Here is a 23,533-nt window from a genome sequence, read left to right as displayed (position 1 = left end):
ATGATTTATTGCTTTGTTAGTAGGTCGTACTCGATTTTTGCTCGTTTTTTATGATTGAAGAGATGCAAAAGTTGGATGAAGACGAGAGACAAATCCGGCGATAATCGCTTCATTGACCTTCGTAATGTTCCAATAAAGAAATTATTTCCACGCCATTGGAGCAAATCACGAATTTTTCTCTTTTCTTATCTAATTATTTGTGATTTTAAGGAGGTCGTAAAAGAAAAATCGACTTAAAGCTCATTTTTTTGTTCTACTTTTTCTTTCAACTTTTTTTCAAAGGAAAACAAAAAACTTTTTCTTTCATAATTTTGCTGTCAGGTTTTCTCTACAAACATCTTTATTAGGTCACAATTGAACAAACAAGACAAGACAAGAGGTGTGATAAGATCTTGTCCTCAAAACAAAAAACAAACAGAAACAAGGAAAAAATAATAAAAAGTCACCCCCTGACAAAAAGTTTCGAGTTGATGAAATAAGTGAACGAGAATTTTTTAATGAAGATGTCAAAAAGTTTTGATTTAACTCAATTCGGAACTAATCAAACATTTTTATTGCCAAAGAAGAACTTTTTCATTAATTTGTGTCGTAAACACAAAAAAAAAAAAGATTGAATATCGATATTTTTTGGTACGAAAAGCAATCAAAAGGAATTACTTTGAGGTATTTCAGCCAATTTCCCTTTCTTTTCTTTTGTTGTCAATTTTCTTCTCATATTTTTTTTTTTTTTTGAGGGAAGCGCGACAACAATTGACGTAAGAATATTCTTTTTTTCTTTATTGAGGAATGTGTTTTATTGCCCCGCAGGCACGTGGAGACAATCATGGAGCTATTGATTGAAATGGAAGACATTTTGAACAACAATCAATTCGGGGGAAATAGGAGGAACGTCTTTGAAGTCTCGGAGGTTGAGGCAAAGTTATGACGCATTTATAGTTTATTAGAAAATTTGCGAGAAAAAGGTAAATTTTTAAGTATTTTAATTTTTTTTTTTATTTTATTAATTTAAATTAATTTTAAATGAAAAATTGTTAAACAATATTTTAAATAAATTTTTGAAATATTTTTTAAAATTTAATTTAATTTCAAAAATATTTCTAAAAAATTATTTCAAAATTTTATTTTAATTTTTTTGAATTTTTTAAGTGAAAAATTGGTATAATTTAAAATAATTTTTAAATTAAAATTTTTAATTAATTTTTTATTTATTTATTTTATTAAATTTTTTAAATTTTATTTTATTTTAATTAAATTTTAAATAAAATTAAATAAAATAAATAATAAAAAAAATTAATTAATTTTTTTAATTTAAAAATAATTAAAATAAATTTAATTAATTTTTTTCATGAATAAAATTAAATAAAAAAAAAATAATTGAAAATTTTATTTTTTTTTAATTAAAAAATTTAAATTATTTTTAATTGTTGGTTTTTGATTTGTTGAAATAATTTTTTTAAATATTTTTTTAAAAATATATTTTATTTTTTAATGTAAATTTTATTTTTAAAAATTAATTTTAAATAAATTATTTAAAAATTTATTTTTTAATTCCGAAAATATTAAGAAAAATTGGTATAATTTAAAAATATTTTTTTAATAAATTTTAAAGAGTTTTAATTTAATATTTTTTATTATTTTTTTAATTTCTAAGTTTTTTAAAAATTATTTTTCTCTAATTTAAAATTTTAATTTAATTTTTTTTCAGGATTCAATTTGGTAGAATTTCTCAAAAAACAAAAAATTTAAGTAATAAAAAAGAGACCAGATGATTGTAAGAAACACCAACAACGCAAATTATATCGAGGGTAAATTTATTGTAATTTATTGTGCTTCACACATATCTCAACTACAAAAAAAAATAAAATAAAAATTACACGCAAAACAGGTATTCCGACATAAAAAATAACAATAATCGATGGGGGTTCCCGAGTGATATTTCAAACACGCCGCGCTCGTCGTCCCGTTATTAATGAGAAACCATGTAAGCAAAGAATTTGCCGCTCATTAACTTTTATTTCGTTTAAATTTTTTGTTTGTTTGTTTTCGACTTACTAGACAAGAAATTGTTAAATTGTTACATCTGCATTTCAGAACAGAACCCTAAGTCAACGCGATGGGATGTCTCTACAAAAATGTCTCACTTACAAAAAAAAAAAACTAAAAAAAAAAATGACGAAGGTATTTGGATCGCATGTCGTAGCAGATGTTAAATTATTGCGGCGCTTTGTCCCCGAAAAAAAATTCTCGATCTCCGTCGAAGATTAATTAGAATAAAAATTGAAAGAAATTAAGAAAGAAAATACAACAAAATTGATGGCCCTTTCTGATACACTCTCAAAAAAATTTTTGAATGAAGTTCCTTCTTAATTACTCAACAATTTACGAAAATTCAGATGCAGATGCTTTAATCTCGTGATCTCATATTTTTTTCTTAATTTTTTAAATTCTTGAATTTTTTTCAGCCCACACGAAATTTAAATCATGTGAAATGTAATTCAATAAAGTCTTGCTAATAGCGATGATAATCGTCAAAAAAATACTCTTTCCATATCATAAATTTAAAGAAATTATCATTTAAACCGATCTGTGAATGAAGGAACAAGGTGCTGAACAGAAGATGTACAATAGCAATAATAATGATAATAATCATAAATCACCGAGTGTTTGTCGAGAGAGAAGGCGCATCACAGTCCGAGATAATCTCGTTTCGCCATTGATGTGTTCTTGTTAGTAGTAATCGTATTAAATAGTCATGTTTTGGTCAGTCAACACAGAGCCATGGAAAAGTGCTTGATAATGCAAAACATGACAGCAACTTTAAATAAACAAGTCTGATGTATTAGACAGACAATATTTTCAAGTAGAGAGCGGGAAATGTATAGAATTATTATAGATAAAACGAGAGAGAGAGAGAGACTAAAGTGGAATGTAAATTTATGGAGGATATCTATCAGAAGCAAACATTGTTAATATCATTATGAAGTGCTTTCATTGCAGTTTCGGAATTTGAATGAGCTTCGTACAGCAATAAGCCTTGAAGGATATCTAACAATTTGAGAAAAATCAAGCTATAAAGGTTTAATTTTAACTTTAGGCTTGAATTTTGGTTCAAGAAACTTCATGAATTGATTCAAAAAAAGGTAAGTCCTTCAAATGACCTTGAAAATTTTTGAACTTTAGCTACAAAAATGATCAAATTTTCATTCAGTTTAACTTTAGGCTCGAATTTCGGTTCAAAAACTTCAAGAATGGATTCAAAAAAAAGGTAAGTCCTTCAAATGACCTTGAAAACTTTTGAACTTTAACTAAAGGAATGATCAAAGTTTTATTAAGTTTACCTTTAGGCTTGAATTTGGGTTCAAAAAACTTCAAGAATGGATTCAAAAAAAGGTAAGTCCTTGAAATGACCTTGAAACCTTTTAAACTTTAACTACAAGAATGATCAATTTTTCCAATTAATTCAAACCAAGCATTTTCAAAATTGATTAATTTTGATCTTCAGAATCTCAAAGAAGCTTCAAAAACTCACAGAAAATTGATAAAACTATGAAACTTTGAAAAACGACGCAATTGTTCTTATAAGTGTTTTGTAGATAGCAAACTTGATGTCAATTGTCAAGATTTTTAAGCGAAAATGTCTTTGAAATCCATGAAAGTACTTCAATGGTAACTTTTCAAGTAACTGAAATTAAAAAGGAACAAAATTATTTAAAATTCATAATTAAAGTTACCTTCCAATAAAATTACCTTCCTACCGCGTAATTTGCAAACCCATCCAAATCAATTTCAAATTTAATTGCGTCTTCGACTTCTCTTTGATGTCATGTTTAATTTACTCTGCGACACCAGAATAACTCTCCCTAATAAGTGCGAAGATGTTGACACCTTTGAAATTTATTGCTTTAATATTTGCTAAGTTCTTATGACACGTGTCGCCTTGAATAGTCCTTTATTTAACTATAAATTCACTTTTCTGTGCTTCCTATGCTTCGTATAGTTTGTCCATGGCATTCATACGACTTCCAATATAAATTCAAAACACTTTAAAATATTCCAAATCGATTTTACGAGGAGGAAAAACAACAAGAGGTGTTTTTGCTCAAGAAACAACAAAAATATAAAATAAATTGCATCAATTTGAGAGCAATTGCCAATAAAATTGAATAATGTGCTGTGCAATTTTTGTTCATTTCTTCTGTCTCCTGATAAGTATTCATGGGACAAGAAATGAAAAATTTTTTCGGCAGGATATTTTTGCCCCCATCTACCTAATTTTATTTGATCTAGATAATCATGCGGTAAAAAAGCGCCTCGTGAACAAATAAAAGGAAGATGAGAATCTGCAGTAAGCAAACAATTGAACAAATTACAAGCAAAGTTTCGTAGAAAAAAATTGTTACAACAAATAAATAACAAGTTTTAACAATATTGGATCCTTCAAGCGAATTGTTCGTACCTTGAATAGTCGTGTTACGGCAATAAAATGAAATAATTTAAAAGAGAGATGAAAAAAGAAGAGAAAACTTATTTATTGTGACGACAAATAAGGCGACATAGACAAAACGGCGGCTTCGCTTGGGTTTTGTACATGAGCTTGTACCGAAAGCCATTTAAAGCTAACGAATTTTTTCATGGTATGATAAATTTGTGTTTCGCATACTTTAAAATTTTATACCTGAAGTTTTTTGGAGCATATTTTGTCAAAAAGTAAAAATTTTACAAAATTTTATAAAAAAAATTAAAATGTGCATTGGGTCAAAAAATTTTAATGTGCATTATTGAATCGATACAAAAATTTCATTGGGACAAAAATATCAAAAAATGTGCATTGGGAAAAAATTTAAAATGTGCATTGGGGTTAGAATTGAATCGATGTGAGCTTTAAAAATGTTCATTGGGACAAAAATATCAAAAAATGTTCATTGGGACAAAAATATCAAAAAATGTGCATTAGGTCACGTGGTTAAAAAATCATTTTTAGTCAAAAGTTTTTACTTTAAATTATTTCGAGACACAAATTTCTCACATTTTAACACTTTTGCATCTCATTGAGCAAAAACTCTTCAACGATGAACGTGTTTACCAATCCGTTTTTTGTGCTTACGCTGCATTTTGTAGCACGGGCAAGCTCATTTCATAATAAGGTACATGCAATAATTCGCGTAAATTGGATGCATGCTTCTATTCAATTTCATCTGTCGCTCGCTTTCAAACAAAACCATGACTAAATTGGCACAAAATTACGCTTTATCGTCGAATTTGAATCGTAAAATGCAAACAAACTCGGTTGTTTACACCTCAATTGTTCATTATCACTCCGTTTTTACCTCGACTATTTGCCTATTATTTGATTTTCTCATTAAATGCCATTTATTTCCGACAGTCGACGGCAGCGAAAGGATGGAAAAGAGAAAAAAGTTGAATGAATTCCATTGTGAGCAATTTATCTCTTCGCTTTATTTTTATTCACGTATTATTTTATTTATTGCTTTGTTGCTGGTTTACCGAATATCGGCGCAAGAAGCGAACGATGCACCGAACGAATTGCATTTTGCGCGCGCGATGTGCATTTAATTATCACCTTTTGTCTCTTTTTTTGCGCGTTCCGTGTGTAATTTATACACGAAATTACAGTAATTAATGTTACAGCGTGATACTTTATTGCACAAATAAGAAGATTTATTGCTGCCACACCTATCTTTCTGGAGCAAAACTGAACTTCTTTTTTTCGCGCAAAAAGATATTTTTTAATCGTGTTCCGCCCGGAAAACTAATTGATTCTCTTGTTGCGGTGCGGCAAATATTCTCTACAATTGTCCGGCGAGAAAACAAGCTAAATGTTCTTGTTTAACACACATTTCTTGTTATTCATCGCATCGGCGGAACGTGCAAAAACAGAAGAGAACACTACAAGGCTTTTAACATTTTTTTTTTGTCTAAAGGAAACATCGCAAAAACGACGAATGTTGCTGAGTTTTCTGTTTGTACAAGTTTCGAGATAAACAAGTGTTTTTTGGTATGTGGGAAAATTCAGGTTTGTACTTGTGAAGTTTAATTGAAAATTGTCGTAAATTATTTGGAAAATTTTACATATCAAACATCTCAATAATTTTCTAATTAAAAACTTAATAGTTGATTATTTAAAAAAATAAGGCGTCGCCTTTTTTCAAATTTCTTGAGTTCTTAACAAAATATCGTGCCTTGTCAAATTTTTTATAATCTATTTAAAGAAGTTTTCAGCTTTTAAATATTTTTTAATGGTCAAAAAATAAAAATAATCCTAAGTTTTTATTTTAAGGCGTTGCTTTATATCAAAAAATCGTCTGAAATTTTCTTTAATTTTTAACATGAAAATGCAAATATTGTTTTTGAACATAAATTTTGAAGTTATTGACATTTTTTAAAGAACTAAAATCGTAAAATTTCAAAAATGTTCTTTTTAAGGCGTTGCCTTATATCTTAAAAGTTACTCAAATTTACATTATTTCATAATAAAAAAATGCAAATTTTGTTTTTAAATGTTAATTTTGATCCTTCTGTCATATTTTGAAGAACAGAATGGCACAATACAAAAAAAAATATTTTAAAGCGTTGCCTTACTTTTTTTCAAAATTGTCATTTTTTCAGGTAAGAAAATTGCTAATTCTCTCTTTTTAGGCTTTTGATAAATAAGTTTACCTCGTATTATGAAGTCTAACAGAAAATTGTTGTAAATCATTCAATAAAAGCTTTTTCTGTCTTATAAATCACAAAAATAATCCCAAAAAAGCGGCATCAGGTGCTCATTGTCTAATACAAAGATGCTTCTTTCTTTGGAAATTTATTTATGAATGTTATAAAAACCCAAAATTGACGTTAAAATCTTTAATACGACGCGACGCTGTTAGAAAAGTCTCTTTTGGCAATGAATTTGATGACTCAACAATCTTTGTCGTTAAAAAAAAAAGAAAAATCGACACAAAAATGATAAATATTTAGAAAAAACCTCGAAGAAATCTTTTTCTCGTATTTGGCAATGTAGTCGGATGTTTGTGGTATTGGTAATTTTCTGTAATGTTGGCACTAAGTTGACAACAATGCCAGCCAATCTTCTTCAGAACAAAAAAAGGAAGAAAATATATTGCTTTTCCCGTTTCAACTATCATCAGCTAAATGAAAGAATAATAATATTTTATTGCACATTTCCTCGTGTAATCGACAGAAACGAGGGTGAACATTTCCCTTATGGAGTCTGTTTCTATCCCATTTTTGAAGTTGAAAAAATGTTGACAGATAACCACACGCATATTTACTCATCTCCTTTACCTTTATTTTTCTCCTTTCACTTTATTTCTGTAACGTTATGACATTGGTTTTGCCTCCATTTCACTCACTGACAATATTGACTCGTCGTAAGGCAACCCACGAGAACGAGAACAATAAACAGCAGCAGCATACTTATCAAAATAGAATTCATCTGGATGATGATGGTGAAACAATTGCTTTTCGTGTGTCTTCTTGCGTGCCAATGTATGTGCCACGATAACGCATAAATTGTCAGTTGTGGGCTGTTAATGTAAATAAGTGTCATTATCATCGAAGGCAGCAAGCACACATGAACACATGCCTTGGAGCGAGATTTTTCCGGATGTTTTTAGATTACACGTAAATATTTCCCTTGAGAGACGGAGATTTTTTTCGTGTTCCGTGATTGCATCGATTTTATTTACATTACACATCAATATTAATGATAATGTGGGATATTGGATGGGAGACGTAAATTTTGCGCAGATTACGGGATTCGCAATGTTTTATGTTGGAAAAATGAAAAAGGATTCAACGAGAGTGAAATTTATTGAATTAGAATTCAATTTATGAAAGAAAATTTGATGGTTTTCATGTCATTTTAATGAATATTTGATTTAAGGCGTCGCCTTACGAAGTAAATTTGAAGTTTTAAACCATAAAATATGTTAAAATAAAGCTAATGAGCCTCATACTTTCTTAATTGTGACTTTTTTGTAAGTTACAAAAGTTGAAATGTTCAAAATTTGGTTTACAAAATAATTTAAGGCAATGCCTTATTATAGATTTCTCATCGAGAGTTTCTTTTTAATTGAGAATTTACTTTAACCGTAAGATCTTGCTGTTCATCTGTAAAATTGAAGCTTTTTGATACTTTTCGATATCTTGAAATGCTAAATTCGACTATTTTTGATTTAAGGCAACGCCTTATTGTAAATTTTTTATCGATAATTTCTTGAGAATTACTTTAAACCGTAAGAGTTTGCTTCTCATCTTTCAATTTGAAACTTTTGATAACTTTAAAATGCTGAATTTGACAATTTTTAATTTAAGGCAACGCCTTTTTATAATCTCCTTTAACGATAGCTTATTGAGAATTACTTTAAATCGTGATAGTTTGTTACTTATCAGTAAAATTTAAGCTTCTTGATACTTTCCAATACTCTAAAATGCTGAATTGAATCATTTTTAATTTAAGGCGTTGCTTTATTATTAAATAAAATATTCAAAAATCATCAAAATTCAGTACAAAATTAAAATCTCGCTTCCACAAAAGCATAATTCTTAATTAAAAGTTCATCAATTCGTCTCATAAACACGTCACAATGCACCAAATCCAACGTGCCAGGAGGAGTGAATATCAAATTAGGGTCAAATGTATCTCAAATCATATCATTTTCCACTTAATTCTATCAATATAAATTCAAATTAATGCCTGTCGTGATTCCTGTATGTCAGCACGTTCGAGAGTTGATGTTGATGCTCACACATGTTTAATTTGTTATTTGATTGAAATGTGATGCGTTTTATATATTTTGTGTGTTTTATCAAGGAACGAAAGGTATTGGCGATGATAGGTCGAATGCGGAAAAACAGCACGAACGAAAGAGAGAATTAAAATCAAATCAAAATCGAATCCAATCGAGAAAATAAGAAAGGTTCATAAATGTATTGGTCTCCTCTCAATGAAAACAATTGGAACAGTTGATTGACTTTTGTCACATCATTTGAATAGGAAAATTTGATTTATTTATGCTGCAGTTTTTTGCTGTCGATTCTCGGAACCTGTGAGAGCGTCATTTGATTGTTTTGTTTGTTTTTTTTTGCAAAAAATCAACAACAAAAAACGGAATGAATAAAAATTAAGTTGATGCTCCTTTGATTGACGTTGCCATAAAATAATTTTAATCGAATCAATCATGAATTCTCTCTCTCGAGTAAAATAATAATAGAAAAATCGGGTTCTTTGTGTCGCTGAATGAAAAAGAATTCTTACAACGTCAATTTGATTGCTCAAACATATTTTTATATTTTTTCTCTGAATTAAAATAAAACACATTTAAATGCAGAAAAAATATTGTTTGCGAAGTGCATTTATTTACAAAAGCGAACAAATAATCAAAAGTTACTCGAAACGGAACAAAAGAACTTTTCTATTTCTTCGCTCTATTAAATTTGTTCGTCGTTGTCGTCGTCGCTGAATGACTAAGAATACAAATAAGGCTCGATGTTTGCTTATAATAATAAAAATCGCTTGTATCAAAAAAAGTTTTACTTGTATTTGAATTATTTTTAGTTCAACAAGCGCATTTTGTAAAATTTGTTAAAAATTATTTTAAAAAATATTTATTAAAAAAAATATTAAAAATTAATTTTTATTTATTTATTAAAAATTTTTTAAATTTAAATTATAAAAAAAAAATAATTTTTTTTTTATTTATGAAAGATTACTAAGAATTAAAATTTTTAATTTTTGATCATAAATAATTTTATAATTTTTTTTTAAAAAATTAATTTTAATTAAATTAATAATTAATTTTAATTTTAATAATTTTAATTTTTAAAAAATTTAAAAAATTAATTAATTAAAATTAATTTTAATTTTTGATTTAATTAAATTTTAAATAATTAAAAAATTTTAATAAATTTTAACGTTAATAATTTTTTTTTAATTTTTAATATTTTTTATGATTTAATTTTTTTAAAAAATATTTTATAAATTTTAATTAATAATTTTTTAAATAATTAATTAATTTTCAATAAATTTAATTTTTTATTAATTTTATTTAATTTAAATTTTTAATTTTTAATTTAATTTTTAAAATTTAATTTTTATTATTTAAAATTAATTTTATTAATTATTTTAATTTTTTTTTTTTTTAATTTTTTAATATTTTTTAAAAATTCAAATAAAAATTTAAAATATTTACCAATATTTAAGGAAAATTTAATTTTTATTTCAAAAAAACAGACAGACATAAAAAAATTCAAAACTAAATTTTTTCTTCAAAAAATTCATTAAAAATTGAATAAAGTGAATAAAAGTAATAATAAAATAAAATAATTTCAAACAACAATGAAAATATTGCATTTTATCAAACATTTTATTTGTTTGTTTGTTTGTATGACTTCTTCTTCTACTCTCGTGTTTTTGATCTAACAACACAACACAGCACAATGTCTGCATCTCATATATTAAATAATGTTAGATTGTTATTCTGATATATTTTCAACAAGTACTCAAATAAAATAATCTCGCATCGTCAGTTTCACTTGTTTTTTTGAACGAAAATTTAATAACAAAAGTTGTTGTGGTGACGTCTTTTTTCTCATTGAATTTCAAAAAAATAAAAAAAAATCGAAATAATTTTTTTTTCAGTATTGCTGCAATTGTTTGTGTATTTAACAGTGAAATTGAACATCAAATAAAATTAAATAAATTTGTTTTGATGCACTTGGAAATCAAAGCGGAGCAAGTCATATGTTGCATTTCGATGAAAAAAGGCACGTTTTTTATTATAAACAAAAATTAAAAAAAAAATTTTTTTGACGAACGAATCTTTAAAGAAAGATCGTTTTTGTGATAATAGCTTCGTTCGATGACAAGACAAATCCGAAACAGAAGACAAATTATTCATGAACACACAAGGCGCATCGTGTTGACTGAATAAACTTCTGTGAAATTCAAAGCAAAAGGGAATTCATCCAGACACTCCTTTGATGTTTCTTCAGTGTTTTGATTACGATTTGTTATTTTTCTTCGTCTGTCTTGTAAATTTTCCTCCTTTCTCGAAAAAAAAAAATATTTTACACAAGCAACACTTTATCATTTTCTTTCTTCGTATTTTTCTTAAACTCTTCGAATAAACTCAAAGAAAAATCCCCTGATGGTTTTTTTTTGCACTTTTAAAATTTATTTATGACTTACTTGAAAAAAACACTTGCATAAATTCTGCTACAATCCGGAAGTAAACACAATATTTTAGTCTCGGCTTACCTGAAAAAAGAAAAAAATAAAAAAAAAATTAAAATGAAACTTTAAATTCAATAAATTTTGTATAAAAATTTAGTTTTGTTCACAAAAACCGCACTTTTGATTGTTTTAATTACACTGCGACTCGCCCAAATGTTGTTTATTGTCATGTTTTTCGCATACCGTTATTTCTAATACGCATCGCGAAATAATTGAAAAATTTATTTGAATTAAAATGAAGTTCTGACGCAATAAAACATGCATCGAAATGAGGTTTAAATCCGTTTTAAATTGGATTAACGAATAAAATGTTAGGAAAATAGAATAAATGGGATTATTAAATGACGTTGTGGCGCGCAATTATTTTGCTGGTTCATTAGTGACCACATTTCGAGTCGCATTACCAAGCGAGGATTTAAGGGTTAAAGGCATCTCTCAGAAGTAATTAGCGACAATTCTATAAAAAAAAACATTTTACTGCCTCGGAGGCAAATTTTCTCAATGCACAAGGAGGATGCGATGATACCCTTGAGTTAATTTAAAAATAAATAAAATAGGAAAAGTTTTTAATTAAGTTTCCCGAACAACACAACGAGTTTTTAAAAGCCGATAAAACATAATAATAATTATTACTGTGGAGTAGTTTTAAATACTTTTTCTTAAACTTGACGCTCCATGCAAAAATTTATGAAAAAAAAATTAAAACATTAATTAAAACTCACTTCATTACAGTACTTTTGGGTTTTTTCACAACGAAAAAAAAATTTCAACAAGTACATACTTCCACTCGAGTGAAATTTTGCAATGAGGCACAAAATTTATTGAATATCGCCCACTTTTTGTGTGTTCGAGCATGAATCACGATCGGTCGTCTCCAAATAACTTTATTTTATTGCAGTTGGGTGCACCAAAAATAGTACAAAATGTATATAAATTTGTTGCGTCGAAAAAAAAATTGTAACATATGGACGAGTTCGATTCGAGTAAGTAATTTAATGGGATTTCCAACTAATGATTTTACGAGCGTTTTTAAATTTATTGATTGGTACTGGATTTTTTAAAGATTTTTTTTTTTGAAAAAAATTGTGGTAGTTTTTGATTTTTTCATAAATAAAAAAATAATGAATTAAATAAAAAAAAATAAATTTTTGTCAAAAATAGAAAATTTACAAAAATTTGAAGACAAAAATTACAATTTTTTATTTTAATTGATTTTTATTTTATTTTATTTATTTTATTTTTTTATTTTAAAAAACATTTTTTCTTATGGAAAAAATTATTTTTACAATCAAAGCTATTTGTCAAATTTTGCTCCAAATGAATAAAAATTTGTCAGAGGGCTCTAATTTATCATTTTTAATCATTTTTTAACTCAAAACTGCCAAAAAATTGAAACTAAAAAAAAAAATTTTCTTTGACATAGTTTTGTTTTAAAAACTAAATCAAGAAAAAAACTGTGTCAAAAACTGTGTCAAAAACTGTGTAAAAGCTATTTTTGTCAAATCTTGCTCCAAATGGATTGAAATTTGTCAGAGGGCTCTAATTTATCATTTTTAATCATTTTATAACTCAAAACTGCCAAAAAATTGAAACTGAAAAAAAATTTTTTCTTTGACAAATTTTGTTTTGTAAACTAAATCAAGAGCAAAAAACTTTCAAAGCAATTTTTGTCAAATCTTGCTCCAAATGGATTGAAATTTGTCAGAGGGCTCTAATTTATCATTTTTAATCATTTTATAACTCAAAACTGCCAAAAAATTGAAACTGAAAAAAAATTTTTTCTTTGACATAGTTTTGTTTTAAAAACTAAATCAAGAGCAAAAAAACTGTGTCAAAAACTGTGTCAAAGCAATTTTTGTCAAATCTTGCTCCAAATGGATTGAAATTTGTCAGAGGGCTCTAATTTATCATTTTTAATCATTTTATAACTCAAAACTGCCAAAAAATTGAAACTGAAAAAAAAATTTTTTCTTTGACATAGTTTTGTTTTAAAAACTAAATCAAGAGCAAAAAAACTGTGTCAAAAACTGTGTCAAAGCAATTTTTGTCAAATCTTGCTCCAAATGGATTGAAATTTGTCAGAGGGCTCTAATTTATCATTTTTAATCATTTTATAACTCAAAACTGCCAAAAAATTGAAACTGAAAAAAAATTTTTTCTTTGACATAGTTTTGTTTTAAAAACTAAATCAAGAGCAAAAAAACTGTGTCAAAAACTGTGTCAAAGCAATTTTTGTCAAATCTTGCTCCAAATGGATTGAAATTTGTCAGAGGGCTCTAATTTATCATTTTTAATCATTTTATAACTCAAAACTGCCAAAAAATTGAAACTGAAAAAAAAATTTTTCTTTGACATAGTTTTGTTTTAAAAACTAAATCAAGAGCAAAAAAACTGTGTCAAAAACTGTGTCAAAGCAATTTTTGTCAAATCTTGCTCCAAATGGAAAATTTGTCAGAGGGCTCTAATTTATCATTTTTAATCATTTTATAACTCAAAACTGCCAAAAAATTGAAACTTTTTTTCTTTGACATAGTTTTGTTTTAAAAACTAAATCAAGAGCAAAAAAACTGTGTCAAAAACTGTGTCAAAGCAAAAATCTTGCTCCAAATGGATTGAAATTTGTCAGAGGGCTCTAATTTATCATTTTTATTCATTTTATAACTCAAAACTGCCAAAAAATTGAAACTGAAAAAAAATTTTTTCTTTGACATAGTTTTGTTTTAAAAACTAAATCAAGAGCAAAAAAAAAGAGCAAAAAAAACTGTGTCAAAAACTGTGTCAAAGCATTTTTTGTCAAATCTTGCTCCGAATGGATAAAAATTTATCAGAGGGCTCTAATTTATCATTTTTAATCATTTTCTAACTCAAAACTGCCAAAAAATTGAAACTGAAAAAAAAAATTTTCCTTTGACATAGTTTTGTTTTAAAAACTAAATCAAGAGCAAAAAAACTGTGTCAAAAACTGTGTCAAAGCTATTTTTGTCAAATCTTGCTCCAAATGGATTGAAATTTGTCAGAGGGCTCTAATTTATCATTTTTAATCATTTTATAACTCAAAACTGCCAAAAAATTGAAACTGAAAAAAAAATTTTTCTTTGACATAGTTTTGTTTTAAAAACTAAATCAAGAACAAAAAAACTGTGTCAAAAACTGTGTCAAAGCAATTTTTGTCAAATCTTGCTCCAAATGGATAAAAATTTATCAGAGGGCTCTAATTTATCATTTTTAATCATTTTATAACTCAAAACAGCCAAAAAATTGAAACTGAAAAAAAAATTTTTTCTTTGACATAGTTTTGTTTTAAAAACTAAATCAAGAGCAAAAAAACTGTGTCAAAAACTGTGTCAAAGCCATTTTTGTCAAATCTTGTTCCAAATGGATCAAAAAAATTATTTTTGAAAAAAAAAATAATAAAAAAATTGAATTTCTGCTATTTATGTCTCAATTACTTCAAAAAAATTAAAATTCAATCCTTGCAAATTAGAAATGCTTCTCATGCTTCTGCTTATGAAAAATCTCGTTGCTGAAATCCCTTTTAAATTATCGAACAAGCGTGTTACATTAGCCGCGTTTCAGCTTAAAAAAAAAAGTTTCATGTATGAAAAAAATGATAAATATCCCACGTTCGACACATATTTCATAGCTAAATATTACAGCGCAGAACGAAGAAAGGCTCTCTCACGCCTTTAACATGCTTCTGTTTCGCTCAATAGAAACGAAAAAAAAACACGAAATAATAATAACATCTTCCTCCTCCTCCTCCGGCTCTTCCCTTGATATCATGTATCATCTCATGTAATCGACTTACAGCAAAAAACATAAAAAAATATTCCATACTAATATAGATTTATGATTTTGCTACGTTGCTGCTAGTTTTCCAACGTCTAGCTGTGTATTTGGAGTATATGTAAATAAATAAATTGCTTTAATTCTTCATAAATTCCGTTGGTACGTGAACTACTGCGAGGCAAAATGCTGGCTAAAAATGTCTCTAAACGACAAAAAAAGCGGTAGTCGACAACGATCAACAACATTTTATAACAACATTAAATTGAAACCAAAGGCAACAAACAACAACGACGTCGGGTAAGTACTTTATAATTCCCCTGTACATATTCAAATGCGCGCCGACCAACTTGTGAGAGTTCATTGAATGGTTATTGCGTCTTCTTAGACCAATATTCTGTGCTTCTGGCGATGCAATTGAATTGGTATACGCTTGATTGCGTGTCCAATTGTAAAATTTTTACCTTGGTGACCCGATCGTTTTATGAGTTTGACCGGAATCGAAATTTGAATTTTATTTTAATAATCGCATCTTGTTGCGGCGAAACGCTCTACAAAACGAACAAAAGTTGTAAATTTATGCAAATATTGTATAAGAGGAGTTTTGAAAATGTTTTCAAGAAGATTTGCATGTACTCGAGTTTTCATGTCGAAAATCTACAAGTACATGTTAAAGATGTCGCATTTTAAAGGGAATGTCACCAAACGAAATTTTCACTGAATTAAATGGCGATAATTAATTTCTGTAAAGCTTTTTGGCCTCGTTTGACTTTGAGTCGTTTTGTAATAACTACGACGTCGTGAAATGAACCTTATTTGCATATTCATACAAAATTGTCAATTGTGTTGTGATAAGATGATTAAGTTTTATCACATCAATGCAGGGAGCAACCATAAAGCACACGAGATGATGTACAGGGCGTTTTTACAGCTTTAGTCGGAAGCGTAAGTATTTCATTTGCAACTCAATGAACAAGTTGCTCTGTCTGTTGGAATAATAAACATGGAAAAGGATGAACATTTTCCGTCTCTCTGTTATTCTTTCTAACCAATATTTTTTTTTGTTTGACTTTCCATTTTACTGACGACGAAACGACGACGAAGGATGGAATGAACGAGAGAAATGAAGAGTGTTGGAGCAAAAGTGTGGTTAAAAGCTTTTAATAAATTCATGAGAAGGGATCGTTCGGAGTTTCTTCGTCTGTTTATGTTTCTACTTATGTTGTAAAGTAAAGTTTTTAAACGGTGAACGACAGACTCGAATAATTTAATTATATTTTTTAAAGGGTAGGTCATCATTTTCTTCAAAGGAGCTTAAGTTAAGGAACGTAAGATATTAAGTTATGACTTAAAAAATTTTAAAGTTCAAAATGTAATAAAATTATTTTTTTTTTTACAGGAAGCTTTCAAAATATCAAATTTTATAAAGAAACTAAAAAATACTGATACCCCAAAATTATTAACGAATCATCCAATAAGAGAATCTAATATTAGTTTAAAAGTAGTTTAACGGCAAAAAAAATTAAATCATAAGAATCTGGGTTCAAACATTTTTCCTAAAAAATAAAAAAAATTAATCATTATGCCTTCAACCTTAAAGAAGAAAACATCGAAAACAAAAATAGTCCAAATTGCATTCTACAGGTAAAACAATCTTCAATTCAAAAATAAAAAGCCTTCTAAACAATCTTATTGTCAAAATAAACCTCAGAGATTCAAGAGAGCTAGAACAATCGCAGAATTTGTATAACAAATGGTACAGAAACTGTACTTGGCATTAAAAGGAGAACATCATAAAGAAACAATGATATTGAAGTGACAAGATCTTCTTTTAAAAAAATTGTATTGAATTGAACCTTAATACAGAGAAGAAGATGTTCAGTTGTTACCATTTTTATGCTCATACTTAGAGAACGATAAATGTTTCAAGGAATCCCAAAAAAAACTTTGAACTTAACAGCCAACAATTCTTTCAAAGAATTTACCTCACTGACTGGAATGACGAAAAATTTACTTTTCCAATTGAGAAACAAATTAACTCAAATACAAATCATGAACTACCCTTTAGAAACATTCAAAAGTTCGATGGTATTAGAAGAGAACTTTACTGATTAATAATTCAATAAAATTTTAAGAGAGAGAGACGTCATTAAGAAATCGAGTGGGAATTCCTACTACATAACATAACGCCTCATCTTGACAAGCCACTCAAAAAATGTGTTATCACAGGCTTTTGTTATCATTTCAAGTATAATCAGTGAGTTTTCTCCCAAATGATGTATTACCACGTAGAAACGATAACGACAGGTAATAAAGATTTGATAAGTCACCAACAATTATTATCGCTGCATCATTAATTGGTGTCGACATAAAAAAACCTCCGACTGTTATCACAAACTTTTTTCTATGCTTGTTAATCGTTACGATAATCATCGTGATAACAACCGTCGTTAATTTGTCGGAATTAACAATCGAAAGTGTCTTATCACAAGCTCTTTGGAGGTTAATTTTAATTATTTTATCTGATATTTAATCTCATTGGTCTCTAAAGGGATACGAGACAGAAAGAGAGAGGAACACATCTTAGCTACTATTCGGTAACAATTATTTACTCAGTTTTTGGATACAGCTCGTTTTGTACTGACACGTCTTGCTTATCTCTTCAAATTTAAATTTTACGAAAAAAAATGTTTTTTGCAAATTGGAGTAAAACTAAAATCGCGATATGTTTAACTGCAATTCTTGTAATTCTCGCAATTGTGATTGTTGTTCCAATAGTTGTCGTTCAAAACCAATCTAAGAGTGATTCTGTTGTCCATGGTCAAGGAGGTGTTTCGGCAAATGGTATTGAATGCGCCAACATCGGAGCTGATATCTTACGCCAAGATGGAAGTGCAGTAGATGCTGCGATCGCTACTCTCTTATGCGATGGAGTTTCAGCTCCTCAAAGTATGGGACTCGGAGGAGGATTTTTCATGGTAATTTACACAAAAGCAACAGGCAACGTTGAGACCTTGAATGCGAGAGAAATGGCACCGCTTGCTGCGACAGAAGATATGTTCGTGAATGATCCGTCAGCTTCAAGTCAAGGCGGTTTGGCAGTTGCTGTTCCGGGAGAGTTGAAAGGTTATTGGGAAGCTCACAGAAAATATGGGAAATTACCATGGAAGCAAATTTTGGAACCAACAATTAAGTTGTGTAAAGAAGGACACGTTGTATCAAAGACTCTCGCTGAAGCATTGAAATCTCGTGAGAAACGAATCTTAGCTGAACCAACAATGAGCGAAATTTTCATCGATCCAAAAACGGGAAAGACTTGGGTTGAAGGAGACTTACTGAAAAGACCTAAATTAGGAAAATCTTTGGAAATAATGGCAGCTGAAGGAGCAGATGCACTTTACTCGAAAAATGGAAGTCTCATAAAAGATTTTATTAAAGACATTCAAAGCTTGAAAGGAATCATTACAGAAGAAGATATGCTGCGATATGAGTAAGAAATATTTCGAAACTTCAATAAAAGCTTCAACTAACTTTACTTCAAGGATCGAATGGGACAAACCCTACAAAAGCAACTTGCGAGATGGATTGACTTTGTATTCCCAACCTCTCCCGGGAAGTGGCGTGTTACTCACGTTCATGCTAAATATCTTATCGGGATACGATCTGAAAGATAAAGACCAATTAACGATGCATCGCATTATCGAAAGTTTCAAGTTTGGGTACGCACGAAGGTCGCATCTCGGTGATCGAGCATTTGTAGAAATTGAAGACGTAAATTCCTTTTTTATCTTATCGTCGGAAATTTTTTGCTGACACTTTTTTTCTTGTTTAGCTCTTATCGAATTTGACAAATACAGACTATGCAGATTCCGTGCGTTCTTTAATAAGTGACGTTGAAACGTTTAATGACTATGAACATTATGGCGCCAATTTCAGTTATGTACCTGATGATCATGGAACTGCTCATATTTCGGTTTTGCATCCTAATGGAGATGCTGTTGCTGCGACAAGTACAATTAATCTTTAGTAAGAAATTTTTTTTTAGATCAAAATTTTTTTTTGAAGATCTTCAAAATATTTAGAAAATTAAAAAAAAAATTTTTTTTTAAATTTTTAATAATTTTATAACCAAAAAATTTCTAATTTTCTCTTAAAATAAGTTCAAAAGTCATAATTTTTTTATATTTTTCAATTTTTTATGAAAAATTAAGAAAATTTTGACTTTTGAATTAATTTCAAAGGAAAATTTGACATTTTTTGGTTATAAATTTATCAAAAATGTAACAAAAAATTTTTTTTTTAATTTTGATATAATTTCTTTCAAATATTTTGAAAGTCAATGAAATCTTAATTTTTTTTTTAAATTTCGTTCCTCAGTTTTGGAGCTGGAATTCGTTCAACAAGCACAGGAATAATCTTGAACGATGAAATGGATGATTTTTCAACGCCTGGCACAGTTAACGAGTTTGGCGTACCCGCATCTCCTTCGAATTACATTCAACCCCGTAAACGACCAATGTCAAGTATGGTTCCTTCCGTCATCATCGATAAGCAAGGCAACCCTCGACTTGTCGTTGGAGCTGCTGGCGGTACAAAAATCACAACTTCAACCCTATTGACCATCTTGAATCATCTCTACTTCAACCAGAGTCTCGAACAAGCAGTTTTATCGCCGAGAGTTCATCATCAACTTGCTCCGATGTACGTGCAGCATGAACGAGACTTTGATGTCGATATCGCAAAATCATTGGAACTGAAGAAACACGTGGTTAAAAATATCACAGGAGAATCGGGATTTGCAGCAGTTACTGCGGTATCACGCGACGAAAATGGAATAGCAAGTGCGGCGTTTGACACGAGGAGAGGCGGAAGTGCTACAATTGTAGCGTAAGACGAAGGAGCGATAAAGAAGAAAATAAAAAAATTATTCCATTCCCACACACAAGTACCTTTTTTAAGCATGTAAATAAATTTAAATGGCAAAACGCGACAAATCATAAATTTAACTTTTTTCCGCGTAAAAAAGTGAGACATAATATGAGGTGACTCAACATTTTATTTTTTTTTTGTACTTTATTCTATATTCTACTTTGTTTTTACTGCAAAAAAATATTTATATTTTTTAATTAAAAATTAAAAAATATTTAAAAAAATTTTTAAAATTTTTATTTTTTCCATTAAAAAAAATAGTTAATTAATTAAAAAATTAGCAAATATTATTTAGTTAAATTTTTTAAATTAATTAATTTAATTTAATTATTTATTTATAATTTAAATTATTAATTTATTTATTTAATTAAATAATTTTTATTTTTTTTTTAAACAAAAAAATGAATAAAAAATATACTTTTTAATTAAATAATTAATATTTTTCAAATTTTTATTTTTTTAATTAAAAAAAAATTAAATTCAATTAATTATTTACTGCAAAAATTTTTTTATTAAAATTTATTAAAATATTTATTTATTATTTAAATAACTTAATTATTAAATTTATTTTTTTTTTCTATTTTTTTAAAATTATTTTAGTGGCGAATATCGAATATTCTTGCAAATTCAAGCAACTTTCAAAAACAAATCCACTTTAAACGCTTTAAATCACAATTTTTCGCGAATAATTCGTTTAACTAAATTTTCTGTGTTAAAATGCAACAAAACACATGTATCGCTGCCATTTGCTACTTTTTTCGGTGCGTGCGATATTTGTTCAGGTATTATAATTCAAATGGCACACGACAAACAGATGTGTAACATAACAAAAATTTATATGCAATTGACTGAAAAAAAAGCGGAATTAAAAGTCAAAATTCCAGTTTCGCTCAAAAAACGATCGCAAGCGCTTTTAAAACGACGAGACAGACAAAAAGTGCGAAAATCCCGTTCGCGACACAAAAACTCGTGTTGCCGATTGCACGTTTTTTAATGCAGTCCATATGTGGGATTTGGGGGATAAGCCACTGACGCTGCTGTGCCTCTTCGCGATATTTATTGTTAAAACGATTAATTTTGTTTGGGATGCGTGCGTGCATTTTGCGACGAAGAATAAAAATCACAAAAAATGTAAAATGTTTCGCAATTTTTTTTATTGTTATTCAGGACAGCGAACGAGCGATTTTTTTTCATTGTTCGCGTATTTATTTTATCTTTTTGCAAATATTGTGTCGTGTTGGTGCATTGTGTTTTAATAATAATAACAACGATAATCGCGCGGTGTCTAGTTTTAAGCGACGACGACGAAAAAAAAATCAAGTCACATATGGTCAGATTTTTTTTTGTTAGTTTTAGAGATGGTTTGAGGCATTTTTAAAGTTTCATCTAAAAAATTCAAAATTACTTCAATAAAAATGAAGTTTTAAATGAAATAAAGAGACATAAATCAATGTCAATAAATATCCACATATATGAGAAGTTGACAGTAATAAAATACAAAGTTGATGTTTTTTCAAACTTTTTTTTTTAAAAAGAGACGCTTGACAAGAGAAATAAAGATGAAGATGACATTTTTATCCATCGTTTTGTGGTTTAATCATTTTGTTATGAGTTTTATTAATTTTTTTATTTCTTCATTATTTGATGATTTTTTTTATTATTAACCACAAATATGTCGATTAATGTTAGAACATATAGTTATATAATTTATTTATTTATTTTTTATATTAAAGCAAACTTTTTTTTTCTTATTTCATATTTTTTTTTGATTAATTTTTTTTTAAAAAAAAAATTTAATTAAAAAAAAATTTTAAATAAAAAAAAATCAAAAATAATTTAAAACATTTTGAAAAAAAAATAAATTTATAATTAAAAAAAAAAATTTCTTTTTTAAAAATAATAAATTAAAAAATTTTAAATTAATTTTTATTTCAAATTTTTTTAATTTTAAATTTTTTAAAATTTTTTAAAATTTGAAATTTAAAATTTCTTAGGTTTTTAGAAAATATTAATTAAAAAAATTAAAAAAATTTAAATAACGTATTAAAAATTAAAAAAAATATTTAAATTTAAGAAAATTGTTTTGAAAATTTTTAGAATTTTTTTAAAAAAATAGGTTTTTTTTTTTTTTTTACAAATATCAAAAATTTTTAAATTAAAAATTAAAATTTTATTATTAATTTTTTTTTAGTATTTTTGGAGTTAAAAATAATATCTCACATCAAATTATTTTCCAATTATTTTAATTTATTAAATTCATTTTTTATTTAATTTTTAATTTTATTTTTGTAATTATTTTATTTTAATTATTTTTTTAAATTTTTTTTTAATATTTTATAAGAAATAATGAGAAATCATTAAAAAATTAATTTATTTTTTTTAAATCTAAAAAAAAAATTTTAAAATCTTAAAATCGATTCTGTAACTCCATCGAGACAAATAAAAGTGCCAACTTCATTCAAATAAATTACAATTCCCAATCCATAGAAAACACGCGTAATGTCTTCTCATTAATTTTTATTTTTCATGTACTCCGCGTCGATGCTGTGGTTTCTTCTTAATACTTTTTTTTTCTTTCAAATTTATTCTCAATACTTTTTTTTTGTTTCGTTCAATAATAATAATAATACGCATTGTGTTGCATTCGCATTAAAATTTATTCTTTTTGCCTACAAGTACACAATGTTTCTCCTAGTTTTCAGTACAACGACCTCCCATTCTTCTGTTCTGTTTTTTTTTTTATTTATTAAAATGCATTAAAACTGGCGAGTTGTTTTGCGAAACATGGACTCTCTTTTGATATTTATGGTTGGCACATTATTGGCTCAGTTGTGCAATTTAGCGCAGTCATTGGCATTTATTATTCATAAAAAGGCACGCAAATCTTCTATTTCTTCGTTTTTATGTTTTTTTTTTGAGTTGAAATGAACATGAAAACATTTTTTTTTTGTTTAATATTTAATTGGGTCAAGTCCCTTTTTCCATTTCTCGAGTTATTCACCCAACTCTCGAAAAAAAAAAATATTTTTCATAAAACAAAGGCTTTGAAAAAATTTTACGAGGATTATTTTCCGCGAATATGAAAAATATTCAGACAAGTACATTTACAACAACAACAACAAAAAAAAGCGGAAAACGAGAAAGAGTGACATATTATTTGTTGTTGTTAGATATCGCTTTGCTTTTAAATTATGACATGAATGGATGGCTTTCGAGTACGAGCTCATGGCAATCAATATTTTTATGAAAAAAACTCGAGAAATTGCAATTTTTTCAATTTTTGTTTATCTCTTCATAAGCAGAAAGGCAACATTACAACGATGCCGCCGTTGAAATAAAGTCTGGATTAATGCACTAGACTGCATATTTTTTGCTCGTTGAAATTCGCATAAATCTCCACAAAAATTGTCACTCTATGCCCGGAGTCGAGTGAATTTTTTTTTCATGATAAACACACAATTTGCCTACGATTTTTATTTTTTTCCATATAATAATCTATAAAAAGCATCACACAGCAGGCAATTCTTGTCAATTGATATTATTGATATCGTGCCGTATGTT

The 23,533-nt window shown here is 27.7% G+C and overlaps 2 protein-coding genes across 2 annotated transcripts in view; one reads left to right on the top strand and one right to left on the bottom strand.

The window, feature by feature from the left end:
- LOC134834696 (E3 ubiquitin-protein ligase PDZRN3) overlaps positions 1 to 23,533 on the bottom strand; it is a 104,197-nt gene that overhangs the window by 54,067 nt on the left and 26,597 nt on the right. The gene's annotated exons all lie outside the window — the stretch shown is intronic.
- On the top strand, positions 17,678 to 20,028 carry LOC134834663 (glutathione hydrolase 1 proenzyme-like). The gene is made up of 4 exons (XM_063849402.1): positions 17,678 to 18,533; positions 18,586 to 18,814; positions 18,876 to 19,069; positions 19,421 to 20,028. Exons 1-4 carry the CDS (start codon positions 17,731 to 17,733, stop codon positions 19,932 to 19,934), a joined length of 1,740 nt encoding a protein of 579 aa, XP_063705472.1. The 5' UTR covers positions 17,678 to 17,730; the 3' UTR covers positions 19,935 to 20,028.

This window comes from Culicoides brevitarsis, chromosome 3 (genome assembly GCF_036172545.1).
Source record: "Culicoides brevitarsis isolate CSIRO-B50_1 chromosome 3, AGI_CSIRO_Cbre_v1, whole genome shotgun sequence".
Lineage (NCBI taxonomy): Eukaryota > Metazoa > Arthropoda > Insecta > Diptera > Ceratopogonidae > Culicoides > Culicoides brevitarsis.
Note: the sequence above shows the minus strand (reverse complement) of the source record. Positions and strands in the feature narration are given on the sequence as shown.